Here is a 25,324-nt window from a genome sequence, read left to right as displayed (position 1 = left end):
GGGGCCAAAGGGGCTTCTCAGCCTGGAGCCATGGCAGGGAGAGGTTCAGATTCCTGGTTAATGCCTAACAGCTTCCTGGTGAATCAGGTGCCAGTTCAACCCTCCGGCAGCCTCTATTGCAGCTACTATCAGGTGGAGTCGCGATTACTCATCACCTTGGCTGGCGTTGGATGAAAGGCTCCGGCACCTACGCGCAAACCTGGAGAATGTAAAGAGTTTGCTTCTTAAAGGGAAAGAGCAAGTCCCGGCCTGCGGGGAGCAAAAGGCACCAGCGGCGCTTCAGGGGTGCAAAGGGGGAGGGGAGGGCCGGAGTGTCTGCCCGGCCTTAACCCGGGGGTGGGGTGGGGGGTCTCCAGCCCAAGCCCCATCCGACCGGCAGACGGGCAAGGAGCGCCCGCCTCTCCGGTCTCGCGGCAGATCCCGCCAAGCCCCGCGGCTCAGGATCGGGAGGGAAACTGCGAGGCGCTTCTCCCTCCCGCACAGCAGCGTCAGGTGGGTCTGTTCCTCGTTCGGGGCGCCCGGAGGGTCGCGGGACCGGACCCCGCCGCGGTTGCTGTTTCTCCCCCGCCAGCGGCTTCGGGGTCGGACGCAGCCCTTCCGTTGCACGCGCGGACTCCGCGCATCCTTAGGATCGAGCGCCGGCGGCGTCTCTTTCCAGCTAGGCTGCCCCTCGCCGGCCTCGCCCTCCCCCCCGACGGCGGGGCATCTCGCGGGCGCTGCGCCCGCGGGCACCAGGGTAGCGGCGGAGAGCGGAGAGAGATGGGGGTGGTCTGAGCAACCCCCTCCTTTCGGAGCCGATTCCTGCAGCGGCCGCTCCCATCATCCCCAGCCGCGCCAGGAGCGATGGGGCCGCGAGTCCGAGAGCTGCGGAGGCGGCCGGCTGGAGTGATGGGCGGGCGGTTATTTGCGTACGGGGCGTGGCCGAGCGGTGGCGCCCCGCCCCTGGCGGCCATTGGCTAGTGGGCGCGGGCGGGGCGAGCGCGGGGCGCGCTGGCTGGCGGGCGCCGAGGCCCCGCCCCGTGACGTCGCGTGTCTCGTGAGGCGCCGGCTCGCTGGCGCGGCGGGTTCGGGCGGCGCTGCCAGAGCCGAGCAGGTGCCCGAGGATGGCGAGCCGCAGCCGGACGAGCGCGCCGCAGAGGAGGCGGCCGCAGCCCCACCAGCCGCCCCACCGGCAGCAGCAGCAGCAGCCGCCGCCGCCGCAGCAGCACCAGCCCCGGCCCGCCCCGCCGCCGCCCCCGCCGCCCGCCCTGGTGGTGCTCCTGCTGGTCGCCGCCGCCGCCGCCTCCCTTCTGCCCACAGGTAGGAGCGCCAATGCCGAAGCCGCCACGGCCGCCGCCGCGGAGGATGGGCTGCGCAGTCCCCGCAGGGGCTCCCCCGCCCCGGCTCCCATCGGGGGTCTCCCGGGGCCGCGTCGCTCCGGCTGCCGCCACAGGTGGGGGCTGCGCGGGGCCCCCGAGGGAGAAGCGACGCCGACACCTCCCCCCCAGCCCCCTTGCAGCCCCGCCGCGGAGACCCTCCGAGCAGAGCCGCCCGGGCGGCGGGAAGGGGCTGCCGCCGTTGCCATGGAAGCGCTGCGGGCGCCCCGCTTCCCCCTCCGGGCGGCGACTCGCCCTGCGGGGCTGCCCCCCCCCGCCTCCCCCTCCGCCTCCAGCGCTGCGGCGGAAACTTCGGGCCGCTAACCGGGGGCTCCGGGGAGGCCGCGGGGGTCGATCCGGGCGGGAGGCAGCAGCGCGCGATAAGAAGGCTGCGGAGATGCCGTCCCCCCCCCCCCTGTCCCCGGGAGCAGCTCCGCAGGCAGCGCAGCCCCACGGTCGAGTTCTGCGGGGGGAATGTGCCCCCCGGGGGCCTTGGGGAAGTGGGGGGGAGGGGAGAGCGGAGGGCTCCTTTCTACCGCCTCCTCCCTCCCCCTCCTAAGGCCGCCTTGTATTGAGAGCTACGTGGGGGGGAGGGTCGCTGGCCCTGCCGGAGCCCCTTGCCCGCTTTGCCCGGGGCAGCTTTGTCGGGGACGAGCAGCCGCGCCGTTGAGCGGCCCTTTGCGCGGAGAGCGGCGGGGAAGGGGAACCGGGCAGCTCCGCCGGGAACAAAGAGCGGCATTCACGAGGCGGGCGGGGGGGGGGAGGCAGGTTGCACGGACTTTATCAAGTTCTGCAGAAGGGCCCTCGGGAGGGGAGCCTCGCGGGCTGCGCCACTTTCACTGACAACGTCGCCTCTTCCATCCAGGCTGGCGCTGCGGCTGCCGGGGTCCCTAGGCTGACTCTTCCGGGCATGTAGCCCCCCAGGCCCCCGTGCCGGAGGGTTCCCTTGGGGCTTTAGGTGGCTGAGGGGAAATTGGCGTCCTTGGACAATGGGTGGATGGGGGGGGGTGTCTTCCGATCGATCGTGGTCTGGGGAGGGAGAACGGGGCTGCTGGAGCAGGGGAGGCGGCTGCCCGCAGTGCCAGACACCCGGCATGCCTCGACTCCAAGGCGGTTGGCCCAATTCTGCCATCCCCTTCACCCTTTCCGGAGAACCCCTCCACCGCTGCGGGACCGATTCTGTTGGAGGGACTCGGCTACCCTAGATCGGTGGGGGTTGTGCTCTCCGGACAAGGTTTTCGATCTTTTCCAGTCTTGCTTTTGGCCCTGAGGAGCATTTAGGTATTAAACTGTGCCTTTGGGGGGGGGGGGGTGTATTGGGATGACTGCCGGTTCTGTCATCTGGACATGGATATCTGGTATTCCCCCCTATCCGTATTGAAAGCCCATCGGACTAGTAACGTGAATTCCCCTTGTTGCGTGTTGTAACTCAGCCCCGTCCTCTTTTTGGTGAAATCTGCTCAAGGCAATGTCCAGGCTGATCTTAAGCAGCCTTCTCGCTCTTTCAAGGCAATCTGAGAAAGGGGAGTTGGGAGTTTGGCTGCCTCCCTGAGATAATCCATCCCGCCTTAGAAGGGCCCGAGGCTTGCGGATCCCTCTGAAGGAGTCTTCAGCGGAATAAAAAGGATTTTAATGGGTGCAGAGCAAATGGGGCCGCTTCTTTCCCTGGGCATTTATCAACTGGAATGTTTGACAGGGAGAGGCAGCTAAGCACTGAAGCTTTTTGAGCTTGTTAAGCCTCAAAGGAGCAAGGAAATATTTGCCAAATCAAAAGTAATTCTTATTTCAGGGATGCTCTCCCTCTTTAGGGAAGAGGGGGTCAGGAAACAGATCCTGCAAGGGGGATTGGAGGCCGCTTCATTGTTGTAGGGTCGAATACCCCAATCTTGAAAGATGGCTGGGGGTGCTCTTTGCCCCCATTATATTCCAGGCAGCATCCAGGCAGGGCTTCTCGTGCCTCCCGCCTTTCCCGGGGCTAAGATAGTTTCCATTGTCCCTTATCTGCCAACCCTTGTGTACCTTTGCCATATTTATTTCTCTTTTCCTGACTGATACAGTGTATTTATCTTTGTTTTTCCTTAACCGATACAGTGTGCACCTAGCTGTTGCTGCTGGTAATACTGCTTAAATGTGTTAGTAAGAATTTGAGATATTCTGGTTTCTTCATTCCTGGGCTGGAAGAGGCTTCAGATGCTTTGGGCCCTGTTCCTGCAGAAATGTTGCAAGATTCTGCACTGGGCAGGCTCCTCCATATCATTTGTGAGTCAAAGGACAGGCCTTCCTTAGAAGGAAACCGCTCTTGTGTTAATAGACATTTGGGGTACGTGGTGTCCTTGGGCCCCCTAGGATTGTTTCTCCCAGTGTCTTGGAGGGCTTCATGCCAGTGGGTCTGCCTTCTCTTTGGTTAATGTGGGTCTTGGAAGCTACCTCTGAAAAGGCGGAATTCTTAAAACTATCTCCCACGATATGATATGGAAATCGGGTGTGTTATTGAGCATGTAGCAATTGTAGCAGAAACCCAATTCTAGCTGGGATCATTGTAATGGAGCTAGGTAATATTAAAACATGGTTTAAAAAAAGTGGATGCTTTAATCTATGCGTTCCTATGGTGCCTTTCATCTGGAGATCCCTCTTGCTTTACAGTTAATTAAGCTTAGAAGCTGGAAAAAGGGCCAAGATTCCAAGAGTCATTGAAATCTGGTCTTCAGGCTGTGAACAGAGAGTGGATACTGTACTGCTACCCCCCTCCTCAAAACAACAGCAGCACAGCAAGGTTGCGGTGCGAACAGACTCTACTGTGATTGGATCTTGCGGGGTATTTGGGGCCCAGAGCAGCCGTCGCTGGGGGGCCCTGCGGAAGCATCACTATTGGAGCTCCTGCCTAGGTAGGTGGCCGTGTGGTTAGGATCCCATCTTCCCAGGGGAGACCTCGGTAAAGAAGATTGCTTGGTTCTTTAAATAATATAAACAAAAATAAATATGGGAAATGTATTCAAACAGTTGGGACCACAGCAGCAGTATTAAGCTTCTCTGTGGTTTATCTGGTACTTGTGTTGAGTGCTTCATCATTCAGAGGGAACAAATTGCTCAGGCAGATTTCCTCAACTTGCTACCTCCCCCCTCCCCATTTTTTGGGTGGTTCCATGCCCAGAATCCACATCTGGAGGCAACCACATTGAGCACAGCTGTCACAACATCAGGATGCCTTTGACTCAGTCCCACTAGCCACACTCTGATGTTGGTGTGTGTGTGTGTGTGTGTGTGTGTGTGTGTGTGTGTGTGTGTGATTGATTAAGCCAAGAGACCATTTCTTTGGCGGAAGTCAGTTGCCAGGATCCGACTGGCACACCTTGCATATTAAGAGGGAAAAGCTGGCCTGGTTATTGCCTGCCCACAACACAAAACGAGGCACTTAGTGTCTCTTCCTGCTTTTTTCCAAGCAATAAGTAAAATGACACAGCAGTGTGTGGCTTCATTTTTGTGGGTGTAGTGTGCACCATTGCAGCATAACTTTTCCTTTTGTTGTGCTTCAAAATGGATGGGGGGGAGGACAGTAAACCAGTATAATGGTATTCTGCACCCACCTGCTATTTTAATTTCTATCCGTGGCTCAAAACCAGTTCTGAAAATACAGAGGATGCTTTGCAGGAAGGCACCTGGCTTTAGACCATCCTTGCTCCTTGGCCGTTTTCTAAATTAAAGGTATTTTTTTAAAAACAGGCTTGCATGGCTGGGTGAGAAGCAACAGTTGGTCAGTCAGGCTGCTGCTGCTGCTGCTGCTTCTTCCTGGGGCCCCGTGGGGTTTATTGTTTTCCACCACACCAGTGGAGGGAAGGGCTCAGATCATGACATTTGACAGCATTCATACAGAAACGATATTTGGGATATTTCTATCTTTGGGACTGAGCTACAAGCCACGAGACAGGATTTGTTATGTGTCGGTGCTCTCTCTAATGGCGTCTTTGGAAGGAGGTAGCTCTCTGCTAGAGGAAATAATGAAGTAGGAAAAGACTGACAACTAGGCCGGACGAGTTGAAGGCCTGACGTGGCAGAGAAGAAGACAACCTGGATTGGCAATCACACATCTGGGCTCCCTGTCAGAGCGTTGTCTGGTTTTGCTCGGAGCGCAGAGTTTTGTTTTTCAATATGGAGAACCATTTTCTGAAGATTTGGGACTTTCCTGTGCTATTGCTCAAAAGCTGGTTGGGATTGCCATGAACCCGGATTGTCCTTTGTGTTCCCTGAATATGCCACACCCAGCAGGTGGGTGCAGATTCTCCCAAATTGCAGCACAATGGGAGCCCTTCCCTTCCTTTGTTGTGGAGAGCTCTGCTTCCAGGGGACACGAAACCTTCAGGACGAAGCTGACGTGGTTTCATGCCGGATCCATTTAATTTTAGCTCTTTTTTTCCCCTCCTCCCAGTCTGGAGAAGCTTTTCAAGCTTTTTAAGGAGCCCGAGAATCTTCCTCAGGCAGAAAACCAGCCAGGCCAGCTCCTATCAGAAAGACCATAGAAATTAGTGCACAAATTGGGATAATTAAGGTTAAACTAACATGGGGTGGTTATTCCAATATTTACTCTAGCATTATTATGTGCATTATTTATGGTTGTTGAATTTTGGTGTGAATATTAATGCTCGCCTTGAAACCTTACGATGGGAACTAAAAATAAAAGCTGCAATAGCGTCCGTGCCTGTTTGGAAGTTCTACAGAACTCATTAAGATCGATTCCCTCGGACGTGATGAGAATGTGGAGCTTCTCCAGATCCAGCAGGGAAGGCAGCGTGGTTGGTTCAGCACAGCTGGCAGAGAGAGAGAGAGAGAGAGAGAGAGAGAGAGAGAGAGAGAGAGAGAGAGAGAGACTCACTTCTCTGGAGGGTCATCTCATTGGAACTCCTGAGCAAGCCCATGAGCACCATAGGAGTTCAAGGTCAGCCCGTCAATCGCCCTGCCCTGTGTCTCTCTGGGCCTCTCAATGAGGACCATCTCAGGAGCCCTGGGTTGCATTAGCTTCATCAAGTCCCAAAGGTGCTTTTTCCAAAGGCTGCTGGACTTTCTTTGAAGGCTCCTCATCCAAGAAGCTGAAGAAGCGAAGAAGCTTCTTGGATGAGAAGCAAAATGTCTTCAAGGAAAAACAAAGGATGGTTGCCTTTGGAAAAAACCAACTTTGGGACAACCATGACCTGGATGGCTGAGAATTTCCGTAGAGATTTAGCTTCCATAAGATTTATAACCAGATAGGTTCCTTCTGAGTTGGAATTCTGACCCAGCGGGAGGAATTGTGAGCATTGCCTGTCCTGCTCTTGTGCATTTTGAGGCGTTGGTTCTGTGCCCCGCACCCTCCCTCAACAGGCGCCTGAGCTTTGCCTAAGCGTGGGGCAAGGTGGAACCACGACTAAATCTCCCTTGGTGCAACTTCCCTTTTGAGTTGCAGTCTACACTTGCTTTGCGTAGGCCATTAGTGAAAATGGGAAAAGATAGCTGCTGCTGCTGCTGCTGCTGCTGCTGCTCCTCCTCCTCCTCCTCCTCCTCCTCCTCCTCCTCCTCCTCCTCCTCCTCCTCCTCCTCCTCCTCCTCCTCCAGGTTACATTGTGGTAATTACCTGCCATCCCGATTGTAGAGCGCCTTCAACAAAAAACATTCTGATTGATCTTGTTTTTAAGTTTGAAATTACCGCAGCGAGTCAGTCATGCCTCTCTACCGGCGGACAAGCACTTCGCCCTTCCAGAACTCCTGAGCTGCTTTAGTGGTTGTCTTAATTATAGCCTTGGCTTCGAACTGGGCATTAGATGCACTTCCTTCTTCATGCAGGCTCATTTCTCTCCTAACAGGAGTGAAGGTCAGTGATGGTGCTGGGAGGTGCTGATGGCCCTGGCAGGACTTGTAGGAGGGATTCGCCTGAGCCTGGAGATGCTGCTTCTCCATGACATTCGGTCCCTGGGCTGGTCTCCTCCAGAAATCGTTGGCCTCTTGCCAGTGCCTGTGTTGGGCGATGAAACAGAATATCAAAGGGCGTGTCAAAATTAATAACTTCTTAAGCCTTCATATGAGAGAGGATTTCTTTTAGAGTTTATAAGAGACTGTTTTTAATTGTGAAGGTTTGAAAATCCTTGATTTAGTGTCCGAGATTAATCCCACAGTAGGATGGGACCTGGGCTTGTGAAGATAACTTTCCCTGCATTGTTGCCAATGAATCTTTCTTTTTCTTTTTTTTTTGTCTTTTGGTCTCCCAGTGTTAGTTCAGAACCAAGCGGCTTTGTAATTATTCCCTCCCATGAGATGGATGGTTTCCAGGAATCCTGACTGTTTGTAGGCCAAACACTGTTGCTTCTGAGTGGGAGAGAACATGTAGGATACCTCCTCTCTTCATGAATGAAGCAAGATAAGGCCCTTGTGGGAGCCTCACCCGGAAGGCCCCGGAGTCAACCTCAGCGCTGGCGTTTAACCGGAGAATTAAAACTGGCTAATCCATACTTTACTCTAATGATGGGCAATAGCTTGGTATGGTTTCCAAGCAAACCAGCAATACATTAGTCTACTAGCAAGAGTTTCCCTGAGGCCCATGTGCCCATCTCATGTCTATGGGGTGATCAGTTACGAGAAAAAGGACATGGCAGCAGCTTGATGGAACAAGGGTCAACTTCAAAACAAACAGATGAAGAAAGAGCAGAGTAGCCAAGAGGAAAGAGAAGGCCAAGGAGGTGGGTTGGGTGGAGTTGATGAGATCCTTAGAAGGTGGAAGTGAGGATGTTTTGCAAGGAAAGAAAAGGGGTGGAAGGGGGAGGGGTGGTGAATATTCTTGATAGTCAGTCATTTTTATTCCGGTCATTGACCAGCAAAAACGCTGGGTAAGCCTTGTTTTTGCTATGACGACTCCTTGCTGTTATCCTACCTGAAGGCTTTGATTTCTTTGCTTTAGTGTTTCTTACTCTTTCTCTCTGCCAAAGGGGAGCCATGCAATGAGTCTGAATTGCAAGTTCCTTAAATGCCTTACTTTTGGTTCAGCTTTCATATGAGAGGAAGTGTCCTTTGTGGTCAAGAATCTCAACAATTTGCGTTGCTATTTTCACTTAAAACTTGGAAAATCTCTTGCTCCTTTTACAGGAAGAGCTTCGAAATAGCAGCCGCATGAACTTTGATGAGTGATATTTTAAGTCCATTTCATTCCAACCCTGCTTCCTTGCTTTCATTTTCTGCTGGACTAAATTGTTGTCTGGCTGTTCCAAAATGAAATGTTTTAAGACTTGTTGGCTGTGCTTTTTGCTTGGAAATGACAGGATTGTAGTTGGAAGCTTAGCATGGCAGTCATACAAAGAGTGATTGGGGGGGGGGGGAGAGGTTGGTTGGTCACCCAGGGGCTTTTCTTTCCTTTAATTACAATGCCTGATTGTATCCTTTTGGAATGCAAATTAAAGATGGAACCCACCGCAGCAAATGTATGCTGGCCAGCTGGATGATGGTGCAGTTTCTAAAGTTGCATTTAAAAATACACAGAATCGGAGGGCTCTGAGTAAAGACACTTCAACAGACTAGAAAGAGGTTTTGTCTTTTGTTGGCAATACCCTTATGGAGGTTGAAACCTTCTTGTTAATCTTTTGTTGTGAGATTGTCCAAAATGAATCCAGGAATGAAAAATTGGGGTGAACTCCAAAGCATTCTGGCCTTCCCAGCAGACCTTCATTGAACCTCTGTGCCATCCTGGGCTCGCTCTGGCGGCACCTAGAGGTCATTCCTCCAGACTCAAAAGAGTTTGAAATGCCCAACCAAGGAGGTTGCCCCAGCCCTGATAGGGTTGAAATGACGGATCAAAGTTTACATGCTCCTATCCTCTTTTGTGTCAAAGTTCTCAGGATGAGCGTCCCCCACAACGCTGATTGGTACACAATTCGGGCCTCTGTATTCTTTTTCCTGTCACTTACCCAGAGTCCTGCTTGCCTTTGTAAGAGGTGATGGATTATATCAGGGTCTTTGCATTTGTCGGGGTCTCTGGCCAGGATCATGCTACACCCCAGTGAAAACGATTTAGCTCACTAAGAATCTGCACTCTCCAAATGACCCTCTGCTTGGTCTGGTCTTCTCCTTGGAGGGCTCCAACAAACCACAGAATGCTGGAATTAAGGGGAATTTAAGGAATTAAGAAAACATTTTTCACTATTTCTTATTTTTTCTCCCCTGAATGTAATTTATTTTCATTTTTTAAAAAATCCAGCCCCAGTCCCAATCTGAATTTTCTCCAGTTGATAGACTTGATGGAAGGTCAAGAGGTGTTGAGATTCCATGAACATTCTGTGGGATGTGAGCCAGAGTTTTTTTGCCTTAAATATTGAACTTAAGCATCGTGTTGCAATGGATATTCAGGAGATGCTTGACAAAACCTGGAAAAGCAGCGGTGGTCCTCATCATGCAGAGGTCTCTTCCTAAGGTTCTTGGCCCCCTGCATGTAGGACCTTGGCTTGAAAGCAGCTGCTTCTCCCTCTTCAGAAAGAGAAATATGAGCTGGTGTCAACCATCTCAAAAGATACATCAGAGTTATCGGATTAAGCATGAGAAACTGCTTGTTTTTGCAATTCTGTCTTGTAAATGAGCTTGCTATGCAGCTCCCTTGCCGTGTGAGGACACTTTAAAATATTTGCTCTATTAATCTCTGAAGTTGCTTTCTGTTAGTGGTTATAGGGCTTTGAAAAATTGAGTGGGAAATAAATTGTCCTCAAACAGTTGCTATTTTTTAAAAAAATATACCTCTAAGGTGAAAAGGTTACAGGTGGACCCACGTAGATAAAAATCTCATTCCAGGCAAGAATCTTCGGGCTTTGCAATTTATGGAACCTCTTAGTTTCTGTAATGGCGGTCAGTCTTTCCTTAAAGTATTGCATGTGGTCCTCGACTTGTGATCATTCATTTAAAGACTGTTGGAAGTTATGTCGACCAGCCCTTCCCCCTCCATCCTCTGCAGCTCCCCTGCAGCCGAGGGATCAGAATTTGGACGTTTGGCAACTGACCGGCATGGAAGGAAGGTTGCAGCATCCCAGGCTCACTCGGTCACCATTGGAGACTTTTTCAGGGGGTGGTGAGTGGGGGAAGCTGGACTTGTTCACACTGCGTGATTTGCTTAATGACCATGGCAAAAACAGTCATGAAATCGACCGCAACTCAACTTGCCTTTTGGCCCCAGTCAGCCGTCATCGTGGAAGGTGCCAGGCGTTGGGCTCGTGCCGTAGAAGGAGCCAGAATAAAACCAGCAACGTGGCTGACTTTGTGCATGGGGTGAGAGGGTGGCGGGTTGCTGCTCGTCTGGGGAGGCTTTGTGGGCTTTTCTACTTAAGAGCATAATTGCAACAACTGTGTGTCTCCTTTGTAAGGTTACGCATTGGGGGGAGGGGGGGTTGGACATCATTACGGCCTGCTGTTGGCGCTTAGGTCTCCTTCGTAACATTTTCGGATTCCGGCATTATCTCGGTTTGTGAGCTTTGGTGACAATGTCCTCATTTTGCATCCATGCTTCTGCGTCCGGACTGTTGCCATCTCATGCCTGCCCATCATTGGGCTCAATCAAGTGTTGAAGTTGTGGGGAAGGAATTTGATTTGTACCCATGAAAGTTGGATGCCAAAGGCTGGCCTGGCAGAGGGATATTAAATCGGCCTGCCTGATCTCAGGTTGCAGGATGTTGTTTTTCCTCTCGAGATTTCTTGGCAGCATGGATGGCTTCGCTTCCAGATGAACTCCAAGGGGGAAGGCCACCAGATATGCCTGGTGGCTGCTGTTGATCAGGTTTGTTTGTATGTGTTGATGGCACTCTTTCTGCTAAAATTGAATTTCTTGGATCTCCGCCTCATAACATAATTTGGGAAAATAGCTGAACAACTGCTAGATACGACTGAGGGAGGGAAGCTCTTCTCCGTAGCTTCTCCACTCTTGGATGTCCTCTGCTTATTTGACCTCCCCGTTTCCCCTGGAGCAGACTGGTGGTCAGCTGTTTTCTTAGCTGCTGCTACCCTTGCAGCTGCAGAGTTAGTCATCTTGGGTTCCACATCTGTATTTCTCTTAAAGTCTTGCAGAGCTCACCTGGACTATTTTTTTTTTTTAAAGAGAAGACTGGATTTTTCTGCAGCTTTCCTGAAGCACCAAGAGATGTCCCATGCTATTCTGCAGAGATGCTTCCCGCTGCCTCTCCAGGTAGCTTTCCCTTCTGCTTTGCCTCTTCCAGCCCGAAGCCCTGCAGAAAGGAAGCCCAGAGCTACAGAATCAAACTCAGGGCACAGAAACTGCTTCCCATATTTGGAGGCAATCAATGTTGGCGAAGGTTATGGGCCTCGGATACCCACGGTGGAACGGAGAAAAGGGAAGCTTATTCTTAAGTCACGACAACACGTCCCACGCAGGAGTGGACAGAAACATTGCCGCTCTGTTTATGCACATGCCTCCCACCTCTGTAGTGTGTGTGTGTGTGTAGTTAAACCTTTTGTGGGTCCCTCCTCACCCCCAGTATTACTTAATCGTTCTTTCCAGCTTTTCCTCTTCCAGCCTTTCGGTGCCAGCTGCTTTTCTGTGAAAAAAGCAGGAAGGTAAAACCTACGAAATACCGGCCCACCCAAAATGCAGCATTTTGCAAAATAATGGCCTTAATGGTGGCAAGGAAGCTTTTGTCTTCGGAACGGTTCTTTTTCCAACTCAGAACTCCATCCCTTGTTCCCCTGGAGTGCCTGATTCTTTTTGGTTACTGAGATGGAAATAAGTGAAGTGGACATGCTGTTTTCCGGTTAAAATGCAGGCAGCTTTTGGGGTGGGGGTGGGGTAGGATGCCAGCTTTCACTGGAAACACTCAGCAGTTAAGCCCTGCATTTTAAGTGAGAAAAATAATTGTTTTGATTGGCCAGGACTGGGGGGAAAGGAAAACTATTTTGTACAGCTGTTTTAACACTAATATATAGAACGCTGCAGGGACACAGTTCATAGTTAGGAAGCCAAGATGGAAGCCTCTCCAGGCGTGTGAAAGCTGATGACGTTCAGTGGGGCTTTGTGGCCAGTTGCTTGGGTGGGGGGTGGGGGCGCGCGCGAGGGGGTTTAAACTGCCCTCTTGGTCAGGTGGGGCCAGGTGACCATCCAAAGTCTGGGTCCCCTGAAGGGAAGCAGACCAGTCGGGACCAGTTCAGCTGCAACTGACCTGCTTCTCTCCTTGTTGCCCTTCTTTTGAAGCAGGCTATCCAAGGAAGCCCGGCATCGTCCTTCAGTATCTGCTCGTCAGCAGGATCCTGGAATTAAATTGATTTGTGATACTTGGCTCCATGGTGAAGGTCTGTTTCCTCCTAATATTTCTCCCAGTTGAGAGAGAAAAAAGTGGGAGAGTGTTTTAATGCAGAAGCACCCACCCAGAATGGTTCCACCTCACCTGCAGGAAAGAGCAGGCAGAAGGTGGCAAATCTTATCCCTGGGGCTGGAAGATGATCAGGAGGAGGGGGTAGTGGAGTTTCCTTGGGTGGGGTCACTGCCACCCAGCCCAGAGGCCCTGGATCTTGCCCTGGACCACCTGTCCCGCTTTTCCTGGCAACACACGAAGTGACAGGGAGATCCAGGAGACGAGCTGAGGAGACATTTCCTATAGAAAAGGAGCCGCTGGCAGATTCATTGTACAAGAAAGATCAGCTCTGCTCAGGTATGGTCCTAGAAGAGAAGAAAGAAGACTCGGATCGGAGTTGGTGCATGGGACCTTCTGTGGAAGGGCCTTTAGACCAAAGAGACTCCTCTTGTACCTGACTGACACTGATTCATCATCCTGTCCCTTTGGGGGACCCTTCACGGGTGGCCAGCTGCCCCTATTTGGCATCCTAAGGTCCCTGCCCCAAGAGACCAGGTCTGTGGGTGCCCACTCTAGGCATAGGGTGCTCTCCACCCCTTCAGACCTTAGTTCACTTTGAAGGGCTGCCATTGCGTGTCAATGGGAGGCTGGAAGAAGGTCCGGCAGTCCGGCCCACAGGAATTGGTCTGAGTTCATTTGCTTCCTACCAGCCCCAAGAATATCAGGGCTGTATTTACCGCCCCTCTCCTGGTTTTAACCTGGCAAGGGCTGGGCGGCCGTAAGGGCAGCAGGTGGAATAATTCTAGCCAGCATCCAAACAGGATGTCCTGAGTGCTGAAGGGAATAAAGGCGGCGCTTTTCCATGTTGCCTCTGGAACCTCATGGGGGGAGGATTTCCGCGATGAAGTCTCTGAGAACAGGAAGGGAACCTACATCGGTTTAAGGGGGAGAACAGATGATGACAGGCTCGCTTTTGGCCTCTGTATTGAAAATGGCGGGAGAAGCATCTCTCCAGCAGCCCCTGTTCCTGCCGTTGATTCTGAAGTACTCGGAGCTCAGGGGCGAAATCCTTGCCATAAAATGCCTTTTTGGGGGGATTAGCGATGCCTTCAGTGGAATCTGCCTCCGAGATATAAGGTGGCTCAGGTCTTCTTATGGAGCGTTGAAATAATTTATGGTTTGGGGCACTTGGAAAGAAAAAGTAACACCGCGACGGCTGCAGGGAACAGGCTCGGCAGTCCCAGTGGCTTGGACCGCTCTCTTGGCCAGGCTCCATTTGCCAGAGCATCTCTCCAGGCCTCGACCTCCTTTCAGACATGACGCAGCTGCTCCCCTGTGGAATTTGGGGATCGTTTCTCACAGGTGGTGATGGCTGTAGAGGGTGGCTGTCAATGCAGTACATGCCCCAGGTGAGACCTTCTCCAAGTGAGCTTGGCTGCTGCGTTGGTCTTGTTTTCTTGTGTGGCCCCCCTCTTAGGAGGTTCTGGAGACATTTCAGGGCAGGTCTTGGGTTTCCCCGGGGTCTCCTGTTCAACGAAGGATCAGGCCGACTGATGCATCGCTTCTTTGGAGGTCACCCAAGATCTGCCAGGATCTACAAGGGCTTTCGCTGAACAACCCCAAAGCTAGATCAAAGCTAGGTGAGCCGCTCAACCTCCGATGAAAACACCGCACAGTAACCTGCAATAAGCTTTATTATTTCAAACGTTTGATGAAGAATTCACGCTCTAATTTTGATTGTTCTGTATTATGACAAGGCCCTTGCCTGTTTGCTTGTCTATTAACGGTTTGTCTTGTTCTCTTCTTGCGTAATTTTCCCAACAGTGACAATATTTCACCCACCTTTGCGTGAATATTTCAAGAGGTGTGCTTGCTACTCCAGAAAGAATTAATTACAACGGAGAGGTTAAAAAGTTGCCCCTGCTACCTGCGGAGAATAAAGGCGTAGCAGCCTCCGTCTGAGTGGTGGGAGGTGGGCTTACACTGGGGAGAGTAGGGCTTGGAGCCAGTGGGGTCCCAGGCCAGGAATGGCAGATTTGCGGCTATTTGCTTCATGACACGGATAAGCCAGTTTCACACGACTGGGGAAAAAAAGATGGAACGCTGTTCATTTAAAGTATAGGCTAAAATTGTTCTAAGGGATTCCTAAGAAATTGAGGAGAAGACTTCCTCCTAGTTTTCAAGGGGAAGGGGGATACCGAAAGATTTCCTGAAGCTGCTGAAGAGACAGGGGTCAGCAGGCCTTGGCTGGGGGCTGCCAGAACGTCTGTCTCCATTTGTGTTTCCTATCTGCTTGTAGTGTTTGGCAAGGAGTGGGGTCTTAAATCAAGACCACCTTCCTCTCAGCTGGTCTTTAGGAGAAACAGGCAAGACAGTCACTGTCTGTAGCAAAAGGCTGGAGTTTTCCTCATCTTGGAATGGAGTTTCAGCCAGAAAGAAAACAAAACAAATAAACAGAGGTGCTAAACCCACAGGTGCCAGGGTAAAATTGACCCCGTGAAGTAACTTTTCCAGGGGGGATACCTAAGGAACTTGAGATCTTGTTGAAAAACAAATAATTCATTGTGCAGGGATGAGTAATCAAGCCTTACCCCTTTCATCTCTGGAGATCCCTCTTTGGTGGCCGATTTTGATAAGTTTGGTAATTGAAAGCTAAAAGCTATTACACCACCAGCGTGCTGATCAACCGGTAATTAAAAAATTAATGGTAGATTCGGCATTTTATGGGACTGAAGGGCTGAAGTCCATTCCCTTCCTATCTTTAAACTTGCCATTTTTATCGTGGTCTCGGCCTGGGCGAGCTTCCCGAGTCGAATCTTATAAATATCATTGAATTATCAAAATTTGCATACTATAATTTGAGACGTTAATAGATCACATTACTTCAGTGCAATCCAATTTAGGCAGGTTTCTTTTTTTCTTTTGCATATGTAAAATGCCATCTTTTTTTAGAGTGGCTTTTAATTAGATCTGACTGTGTCCGTGTAGGGTTTAGATCTTAGGGGGATTTAATAGCAGCCCAGAGCAAAGAGCAGAAACTTCCTTTCAAAGCAGGCGGAGAAGCAAAGGAGGGCAGTGGGAAGGGAGGGCTGCCGTTCTGGCCCTTTCTCCCTCCCCTCCTTCCTCTAAAGGTTCTGCCCTTGAAGGTAGAGGAGTCCAGGAGATGTGGGTGGAGAGAGCTCAGTGGTTGGGGTGGGGGGAAAAGGGGCCCTTCTGTTACGTTCCTCACTGTAAGGGGGAAAGGGGGAAGAAAAGCAACTGGCATCAGTGGGATTTCAAGAATTGGAGTCTTTTTATGCACCTTGTGTCTTTCCTATTTTGTTTTTGCTTTTAAATAACACAGGCTAAGGCAGTGATGGGGAACCTATGGCATGAGCCATATCTGCCGGCAGGCGAGCTGCACTTCCAGCGCCCATCCTTGCACCAGCCAGCTGATTTTCGGCCTTCCAAGTTGGGCTTGTTTTTTGTCCTCTGCAGGCTCGGAGGCTTTCCTAAAGCCTGGGGAGGGCAAAAAGGGCCTCCCTTGCCCCCCCCCCCCAAGGAAATACCAAGCTCAGCTTGGAAGCAAGTAGTGTGGTGCACATGGGGGGGGAGGGGGGGTTGTGCGCACATGTGCATGTGGGGGCACGCTTTGCATTATGGGTGCAGGCAAACACACGTGCGAAAGTGCACGCACCCTCACATTTTTGACACCCAACAACAAAAAGTTTAGCCATCATTGGGCTGAGGAATCCAAAGGACCTGTTAACTATGCGCCCTCTTTTCCCTGTGGAATGTGACCCCGTGGCCCTTAAGAACAGGTTGGCTACGTGGCCTAGGTGGTTGCTATAGTTTCGTGTCCCTCAGCAGTAGCAATTTTAAGAGGGGTGGAGAATTCTGGACACCGAAGTCCACACCTCTTAAAATTGCCAAGGTTGAGAAACGCTGCTGTGTTTACAGTGCTGGCCGTCCACTCTGCTTCCTGTTCTGAAAGGCGGGTCCTGGTCTTCAGATGTTGTGTTAGCCAAGGAGGATTCCCCAGCACACTTGCTTGAATTTCCTGTTTGGTCTCCAAGCTCATCTCGAGAAGGTCCCTTCAGTCGGCCAGCCGTTTAGAGGACGCCTATGAAACACAATACTTTGGGGTGAAAATTACGCACTGCGGCACCGCAGATCCAATTCCCCTAACCACCTCTGCCCTTCCGAGGCCTTACAGACGTGTGACCTGGAGTCAGAAAGGCTCCTAAGAGGTTTAATGGTCTGAATTCGCTTCTGTTATGAGAAAGGCAACAGCTGCCGCATCTAATCCTCAGGATCTCTTTGCTCTGTGGAGACTTCGGTTTTGGTTTTCCCCAAGGATGCTGACTCTGTCCTTTCACATCACTTAAGAGTTCCCAGTGTGGGTGGATTAACCTGATCCAGCTGAGACTGGAAGTATACAGTGTTTTGTGTTGGGGGTCCTTGAAGTTCAATTTCATTTTTTTGGCTGCCAGGTAGACCAGTAAAGACAACCATTTGCGGAGTATCTTGTGGTTTAATAGGATGACAAGAGCAAGTAGCGGTAGATTGGAGACGACTTTGTGACCATATTCTTGAGCAGTCTAGTCTGAGCGTTTGTGTGTATGGTTGCTATTCCAAAACATCCTGGAGGAAAAGAGAAGAAAATATGAGTGTGCAGACAACATATTTTAACCTATTATGATAATTTTGCCCTGTGTACAAGCCAAACAATGCTATGTTGTAGAGCATCTACTTACAGCGCAATAAATCTCTTTTCTAACCCACCCTCCCCAGTCCAGCCACATAGATCTCTTCTAATAGGCAGAGAAGATGTCCTCTCCGTGCAAATGGGATTTGCATACCTTCTGCGTGACACAGTGAGCTCTAATGCTTAATGCTTGCCTGAGGCTCAGAATACCCGTTCTTAGGAAAGCTACTTTTCCTCATCCCAGTTAGATGATGATAAGCCTGACCGGACCTTGCGGTGTCCGGTCTTAGAAGCGGCAGAAAGAAGAGGGGAGGGCTCTGCTAATTCTGGATTGTATTACATCACGTGGCTATGGGCTTTGAAGACCTTGGGTTGCCTTCCAGAATCGGCGCTCTTCATAAGGCGGAGCGTGTAATGGACCTCCGGTAATTGAAAGATGAGCAAAACAGAGGCTGCGAGCATTGGTGGATCAGCCGCTTGCGTCTCCCGGTTTTTGGAAGCGCCTGGGGGATTTTGAGATTAATGGGTTTCTGAGCACAAAGAGCTCCATGGATTCCAAGAGGGGTTGGTTCCTTTGGCATAAACGCCAGTTCTTTCCCCCCCCCCCCATTTCAAATTCTGATAAAGCCAAGGCAGAAAATACTTTTTGGCTAAAGCTTCATCTGGCAGGCTCCGCTAAAGAATTAAACATGCTCCCACTCGTAGGGAAAATGATCTGAAAATGATAAATGCTTAGGCCGGGGAAAAAAGGAGTTTGAAAACAGTCTTTCATAATCAGGAAACACTTTTTTTTTAAAAAACCAAATATCCCTGGAATGCTGTCTGAGGTAGTTTATTTATAGCCTGTGCATTAAAGTGAAAAAGTATAGGAGGGGGTCTTAAGTGGCAGGCCCCCTTGAAATATGGCTTTGTTTAAATAACAGAATTACTCAGGCTGATTGGTTGGGAGGAGAAATCAAAAGGAGTGATTAAAAGCAGGGGAGTGGAAGGGCTGGGAGAAATGACAAAGTGGGGGTAGGGTGGGGGGACCAAGGGGCCTGATGTTCCCCAGCCTTTCTCTCCCACTGATCGGCTCCTCAGCACAAGGTTGTGCCTTTGGAGATGTGAGGAAGTGACACACGATGACCACAACCCAAGGGGGAAGATGCGCAGCGGGTTCTGAAGGGAGCCTTGGACCTTGGGAGCCCAAATCCTGCAGCTGAATTGGGTGGAAGGGGGTTGAGGTTTGGGCTAGTGGTGCAGAGGAGGTGCACATCTCCAGCTGAAGGTGTGGAGGGTACCATCACATGTAGATCTACCTTTAAGCTTTCCCTCTGCACATAAGAATGATGGTACCTGAGGGGACACCGTCCTTCCCCCGTGTGGCTGAATTAGCTGTGGGGATTTCTTTTTAGTGGCAGAAATGAAAAACAGGGTCTCGTCATTGGCCGGATCAAGAAGCTGTTCGAGTCCAGTTTTGCTTTACTTCACATGGGGTCCTTGGCAGGTGGATGCAATGGCTAGACTGGACCTCCAAGGGGAGGAAGGAAATATTCTTTTTCTCCACAAAGTCTTCCCTCCTTCGTGTCGAGAGGGCAGAAGGTCCATTTCTGTTTGCAGGGAAGGTTCTTTTCCTTCTTCATACACAGCTGATCTCTCACCTGCTTGAGTTCCTTCTGCCGAGCGCGTAGGCCAACGGCAGGAAAGATCACGTCTCTGCCCTTCCTGGACCTTCTCGCACAAGAAATGTCACTCGGGGGTTGTCGCTGGGCTGCAGGGGCTCCTTATGACCTTTTTTGAGAGAGAGGGGCGGCTAAGCACCGCTCCTGTGGATTAAGCTGTATTGCTGCTGGAGATGAGGTGGGCGGGAGAGGTGGAAATGTGTTGTCTAGAAGATAATCGACATGTAAAGGACCTTCTCTGCGTTTTGTTCCGTTTTCTGAGAAGTTGGCCTTTAAAGTGCATGGGATTTTAATATGAATCTGCCCCTGTGACACCTCTAGAGCTCAGCTCCAATGTTTTGATGTGCAGAACTTGTGGGCTGGCGATGCTTGGTTTGAACTAATGATTTAAACATTCTTACAACTGCTTTCATTGCCTTGTACATCAATAAAGGCAAGATGGCTGTTTAGCTGCATGGAGGGAGGGAGAATGTAGATAAAGCAGTCGACACTTCAAAATATTAATCAACTCAGCCACAGTCAGGTACTAGAATGTTTTCTGGAGGAAAAAAAAGAGAGAGACTTAAATAGCTCAGTATCCTTAGCTGCGTTGGTGTGTGACAGCTGGTTCCAGTAATTTGCTTTTATAGAGCGGTTTGTTGTAAATGAATGGCATGTTGAATATTTTACCACAATTTCAGATTATCTGAAGAATATTTTCTGGTTTACTAATTGGTAGCTAATGCTCGGTACATTGATGTTGACATGAGCAAATGGATTTCAAATGATTTTGAAGTGAGCTTCATTAGAAGATGCTCTAATTCAGAGTCAACAAGAAATGTCAACCATTATGCCTCCTCTTGCTCCTAAGGACCAGACAGTGTGATAATGCTGGTATCGTCTCCATCTTGGAGATGCATAAAGCTGCATGAAGCAAACCTTATCCAGGACTACTTTGCTGAAAATGATGTGTGCCATTAACCCAAAGGGGGTATTGGAAAGAAGGAAAGGATAGAATTCATAGACCCGGACGGTTGGCGTTGGTTCACGCAGAAATGGAGACCTGCTTATTTGGTCCGAAGGGGAACCAAAATAAGGCTGTGTGATTCTGGATTGAGACTGAAATGTGATTGTTTCGCACAGAAGTGTTTCAGGAGGAAGGAAGAAGCCAAGGTCAGTGGTGGCAGGTGAGGTTGAGGTGAAGCAGGGAAGGGGTGGGAGAACCATGGATTGCTCAGGGAGATGGGCACAGACACCTGACTGGCTCTGTAAAGGATGCTGGTGCCCCTGTGGCTTTGGTCTCTGCTGACCACTTCCAAGGGCTTTGACAGAAAGGCTGAAATACTGCGTGCTCAGCTCCAAACCAAAACACACCTTCACCTCTGGATGGACCTTGGGCAGATACTCCTGCCTGGAATGCCCCTGTTCATGTGTTGCACACCTGATGGAACACGTGGAAGCCTGAAGATTGCAAATTCGGCATTAATATTTGATGCCTGCGAGACGTTATTGTGTGGAGCATGTTGTGGCATAAAACATTCAGTGGCTGCGAACGAATACGTGTGGCTCAGAAAAATCCGGATGTCCGAGTACTGTAAATCCCTGAGTGAGTCAACAGAAGTGTTAGGCTTCAAGATTTGCTAAACGTCATTCTTTATTGAATCAGCTTCAACATGGTGCTGTCAGGTCAGGGAATGAAATTTGAATCCCAGGTAGGACTGAAACCCATCCTAGGGACACCAAAAGAACCCCCTTGGAGGAGTCTCCTTCCCGGTTCCTGGCCCAGAACTGCCGCCTGTTGCACCTGGGAAGACAGCTGAGGCCTGAATGAGATGCTGCCCTTCCATATCCGTCCTCCCCAGCTGGGGTTTTGGGTCTCCTGCCTGGGAACCAAGGGGTCAGAAACAGCCCTCAGAACTAGAAGCCTCCCTGGTGGCCCAGCCAGGTCTGAGTTGGTAATGCTCGTCTTTCTTCTCGGCAGCAAGAAACCGCTCATACTTTAAAAAAAGAGAGAGAGAGCGGAAAATAGGCGATGGGGGGTGTAGAGAGAAGCCGTGAATCCAATTTCTCCGCACTTTCCAGAGATTGTATGCAGTGACTTGGAACTGGCGACCGGTGGCTGCTGTGTTTTTAGGCCTTGCTCAATTATAAAGCAATTCAGCAGAAAGTGAGTGGTACCGTAGAACCGAAGGCGAACAAATGAGACCGAGATCAAGATAAAGAACTGGGTTGAGCTCTCTAACTGGAAGGGCCCCAGCTGGATGACGAGTGACTCCGCAGCGCAGCTCCGTGTGTAATTGTGCAGCACTGTTGTCCTGCTGAGTTAGTGCCTGCCCATGGCTTAAGACCCTTCGGTCTCAAGATGAATTCGGGACATGCTTGTCAAAGGGAGGAGGTGGTGCTTTCCTTGTTCTGTGGGACGTTAATCTTGCTGAAGGTCACCAGGGCTTTGAGCAGGACTGACCACACGGTAGGAGAAGCCTTCTCTGAGGGCGCCTAAGGAAGAAGGAATGGGTCTCTCCTCGCTTATCTGCTGTCCAGCAGGGCTGGGGCATTTAGATAGGAGGAGGACAGTTTCAGCCAGCTAAGAAAGGACTGTCTTGCATCGTCTAATTGTCCACAGCCACCCTCAGCCCAACCATTTGTTTCTGATGAACCATCCTTGGTATGTATATTGTGACAGGCTCTTCCTCCTGTGGCAAAGGTGCGTTTTGAAACAGTTGACTGATCAGTGGAGGGGAGAGGTGAACGGCACTTGAGGGGGGCTGCAGGGGATCCATGCTCATTAAAGGGGCAGAGGTGAGCACGAGGGTCTAAAGTCTTCCAACTGTCAGGAATCCATCAGTGACGGGATGCAAACCGCTTGGTTGCTTGAACAAGATGCTCTTTCAGTGGTGAGCCTCCGTGCTTTCCTTCCTCCTCAATCCCTGCAGCTGGAGAGCAGCTTCATGCAACTCCCTTCTCCTCTCCCAAGTGGGGTCTGGCAAAATGGCTGCTGCCTTTCTGGTTTTGGGTTCTTGGAAAGCAAGATGGGCTGATATCATTATGGGCTGGCATCTGTTTGCGTACATGAAAGGGAAGGGTGAGAGGTTTTCTGTTCTCTGCCATGTTTCATTCATTCATTCGCAATGGCAATAGCCCTTGGATTTATATCCCGCTTCACAGAGCTTGTAAGTGGTTTGCAGAGTCAGCCTCTTGCCCCCAACAGTCTGGGTCTGCATTTTACCCACCTCGGAAGGATGGAAGGCTGAGCCAACCTTGAGCCTGGTGAGATTCAAACTGCCAACTTTCAGGCAGCCAGCAGTCAGTAGAAGTAATCTACAGTACTGCACTCTAACCACTGCACCACCTCGGCTCTTCATTCATTCATTCAATTTTCTGCCATCCATCTCACCACTGGAGGACTTCATAGTTTTTCAGTGGGTCTGATATGCATGCAATGAAAAATCTCTGCTTGGTCCCCTAGCCATTTCGATTCATCGTTGCTTAGATTGGACCATTCACACTCTTGGGCTAGTCACATTTTTTCCCTCCATGTGAATGCAGCTTGTTTCTGTAGAGTGACCTCCGTCATGGGCATATGCACAAATCAAATTATTCATCTGAAAAGTAATGCTGCCACTTCAAAGGAAGTGTGCTGGCCCTTGGCCTCATCCTGCTCAGTCTTTGGTGCTGGGGAGGGGGCAACACGCAGCCCCCAGCCGCAGATAGAGAAAGAGTGGCAAAGCCCACTGGTGGAAGATTCGGGTAGGGATCTTGCAGTGCGTTGCTAGGGAGCTCTGCTCTGTTTTAAGCACGGGGGCTTGAAGATTCAGAGGCTGTTGGGAGTGGCGCTGACATTATTACTTCAGTCACTTGAGTCCTTCTGTTTGTTTATGTCTTCATCTTAACGTGTTCATTTTGCCTGAGTTCATTTTGTTTGCTCCACTTCCGGTCCATTTCCTGTCTTGCACTTTTCTCGGCTGCTCAGTGGCATAAAACTAATGTGTTAAATATTTAACACTGTTAATTGATTCAATAGAAAGGGGGGAAAAGGGAGACCTGGAGATTGCTCAAAGCTGCGGTCAGTATTTTATCTTAAGCAGCTGAGCGACCCACTCACTGTGGGCCACAGTGGGCAGATTGTGGGTTCTTCTGGCCGCCACGTCCATGGAACTACGTCAAGAAACTTTTGGGGTTCCTCTCCCACTTCGGTTTCTGGTCCGGACTTTTTGTGGGCTGCCAAGGAGGAAGCAGAGCCCCGTTTTTCCCAGGGGAAGGTAAAAAAACAGAGTCCCGGGTTGGCCCTCTCTTTGGCCCAACATACAAATTCTGGAGCTACTTTGACATTCATTGAGCGCCACGGGTTAACCAAATATGTTTTGAAAACAGTGCTTCTGCTGCAGAACTCTTTGAAGAGAGGATACGTAGAGGCACAATTTAAGGGTGTTTAACATTTCTCAACACAGGTAATGCAATATTCCTCCCTGAGCTTTGAAAGTAATCTGCAGAGAGATCTGATATGAAGATGTACAAAAGGTTAGTTGAACGAAGACGGGAACTAAAGCATCAAACTGAATAGAAAACCGGTATTGTGCAAGCAACGCTGCTCTTTGCCATTCATTACTGCAATTATAATTACGCGACTCAAACATATTTAATTGGCATAAGATCTTTTTTGCACTGAATAGGTCTCATTGTTTTCCTTGGGGAAAACCCCCACCCCCTTTCGGCTTCTCCGTGGTGTGTCTGCTTCTCTCGTGCACTCAAGAGCCCCTTTGTTTACCTGGAAGAGGTTAATGGAATTACGATTCTTGTAAGGTAGGATGGGCAGCGCGGATCAAGGGAGGAGAAGCTTCTTCGGACCCTCCTTTTCAAAGAGAGGCTTTGTGGAGCAGTCAACATTCGTCCTGATTTGAGTGTCTCCGCAGACCTGGATGTGTTCGTGAGATGCCAGATAAGTGGAGGGAAATTGTGTCACTAGGTCTTCCCCAAAAGGAGAGTCCTCCCTGGGGTATTCTTTGTGCTGGATAAGGGATAGCTTTGGGGGACCACATGCTGCTTTAGCCCATTTGGGGATTTGGGAGATAAGCAGCCAAGAAGGGCAAATCAAGACCAGTGAGTGATCCAGAATGCGTGGCTTTGTGATTAGGTTTTACGTCATGCCAGCTACAACCTCCGCGGTGCTGTTGCCAATCCCCAAAGTGCATTTTCTGCCTTACTGAGCACAACTTTTGCCCCTCTTAGCGGCTTGGAGGAATGTCTCCGTCTGAGATGTAGGGTAAAGCCAGTGGGGAGCAAGTTAGGGTTTGCCATTAAGAGAAGTCCTCCCTTTGCATTGTTAGCGGCAGCGTTACGGAGCATAAAAGCATCTTATGAGATTGAATGAAGTCATGATAGATACAATTCATTCTAAAAATAAATTCTCAGTTTAACAATATCATAAGTTCTTTGACTACTTGTTGATGGGTGCTGTTGGTAGTCAAGTACACCCTTTTCTCTGTATACCAGAACATTGCAAATTGAGCATCGTTAATTTTCAGTAAATCTTTTTTCAAAGAGCTGTAAGAAGAGAGGAAATATGTTTATGACAAAAATCTGTAAAGGCATCAAAGATGGAAAAAGACACAGCAAAGTAGAAGGGCTGTAAACTCAGAAGGAGGTTATAACCTCAAACTGGTAGGACAAAGGATCCGTGGTAAATAGTAACTAATTCAAGGAAGATAAAGGAAAGGTGGAAGGGTCCTCCTGAAATTCCGGGCAATCGGAGATTCTCCTAACAAGAACCTTTGGACTAGAAGAGGATGAGGGATCAGCAGTTCGGTCATGATCAGGTCAGTCGGCTACAGGGGTTGATAGAATACCTGCAGGATTAGGGCAAACAGCAGAATAAGAATCAATAATGGTTCTAATCAAACTACGCCAACAGATCTGGAGGACAGCAGGTGTGGAAGCCCCACAGATTGGAAGAGGTCGGGCTACATACCAATACAAAGAAAGGAGGCTACCAACAGAATATCCACACTGTTGCACAATACTCTTAATTTACATGCTGTCAAAAATGCTTAAGTTCATCCACTGCAGATTAGAATCATGCAAGGAGATGCCAGATGTTCAGGCTTGTTTTGGAAAAAGATGAGGAACACGAGACAGTATTGCTGATGCCTGCTGGATAATTGAGACAGCCAAAGCATGTCAAAAAGAAGTCAACATGTGCCTCATCAATTATACAAAGGCTTTGATTGTGTCAGTCATGCCAGGCTGTGGGAAAATGGGCATCCCAGATTACTTCACTTGTCCTTATGGGAAATTTGGACCTAGGACAGGAAGCCATAGTCTAAGGCAGGGCTGTCAAACTCGTGGCCTGGA

The 25,324-nt window shown here is 50.1% G+C and overlaps 1 protein-coding gene across 10 annotated transcripts in view; it reads left to right on the top strand.

Moving 5' to 3' along the window:
- Positions 1 to 1,070: 1,070 nt before the first annotated feature.
- CADM1 (cell adhesion molecule 1) overlaps positions 1,071 to 25,324 on the top strand; it is a 199,172-nt gene continuing 174,918 nt past the window's right edge. For all 10 annotated transcript variants that reach the window (XM_081961136.1, XM_081961135.1, XM_081961132.1 and 7 more), the window contains exon 1: positions 1,071 to 1,299. In XM_081961136.1, coding sequence (XP_081817262.1) covers positions 1,104 to 1,299 — 196 coding nt within the window. In that variant the 5' untranslated portion in view covers positions 1,071 to 1,103. The remainder of the gene's footprint in view (positions 1,300 to 25,324) is intronic.

This window comes from Natrix helvetica, assembly GCF_964273705.1.
Source record: "Natrix helvetica genome assembly, chromosome: 8".
NCBI classification, from domain to species: domain Eukaryota; kingdom Metazoa; phylum Chordata; class Lepidosauria; order Squamata; family Natricidae; genus Natrix; species Natrix helvetica.
The sequence above is the reverse complement of the archived record's forward strand: the minus strand, read 5'-3'. Positions and strand labels throughout refer to the sequence as shown.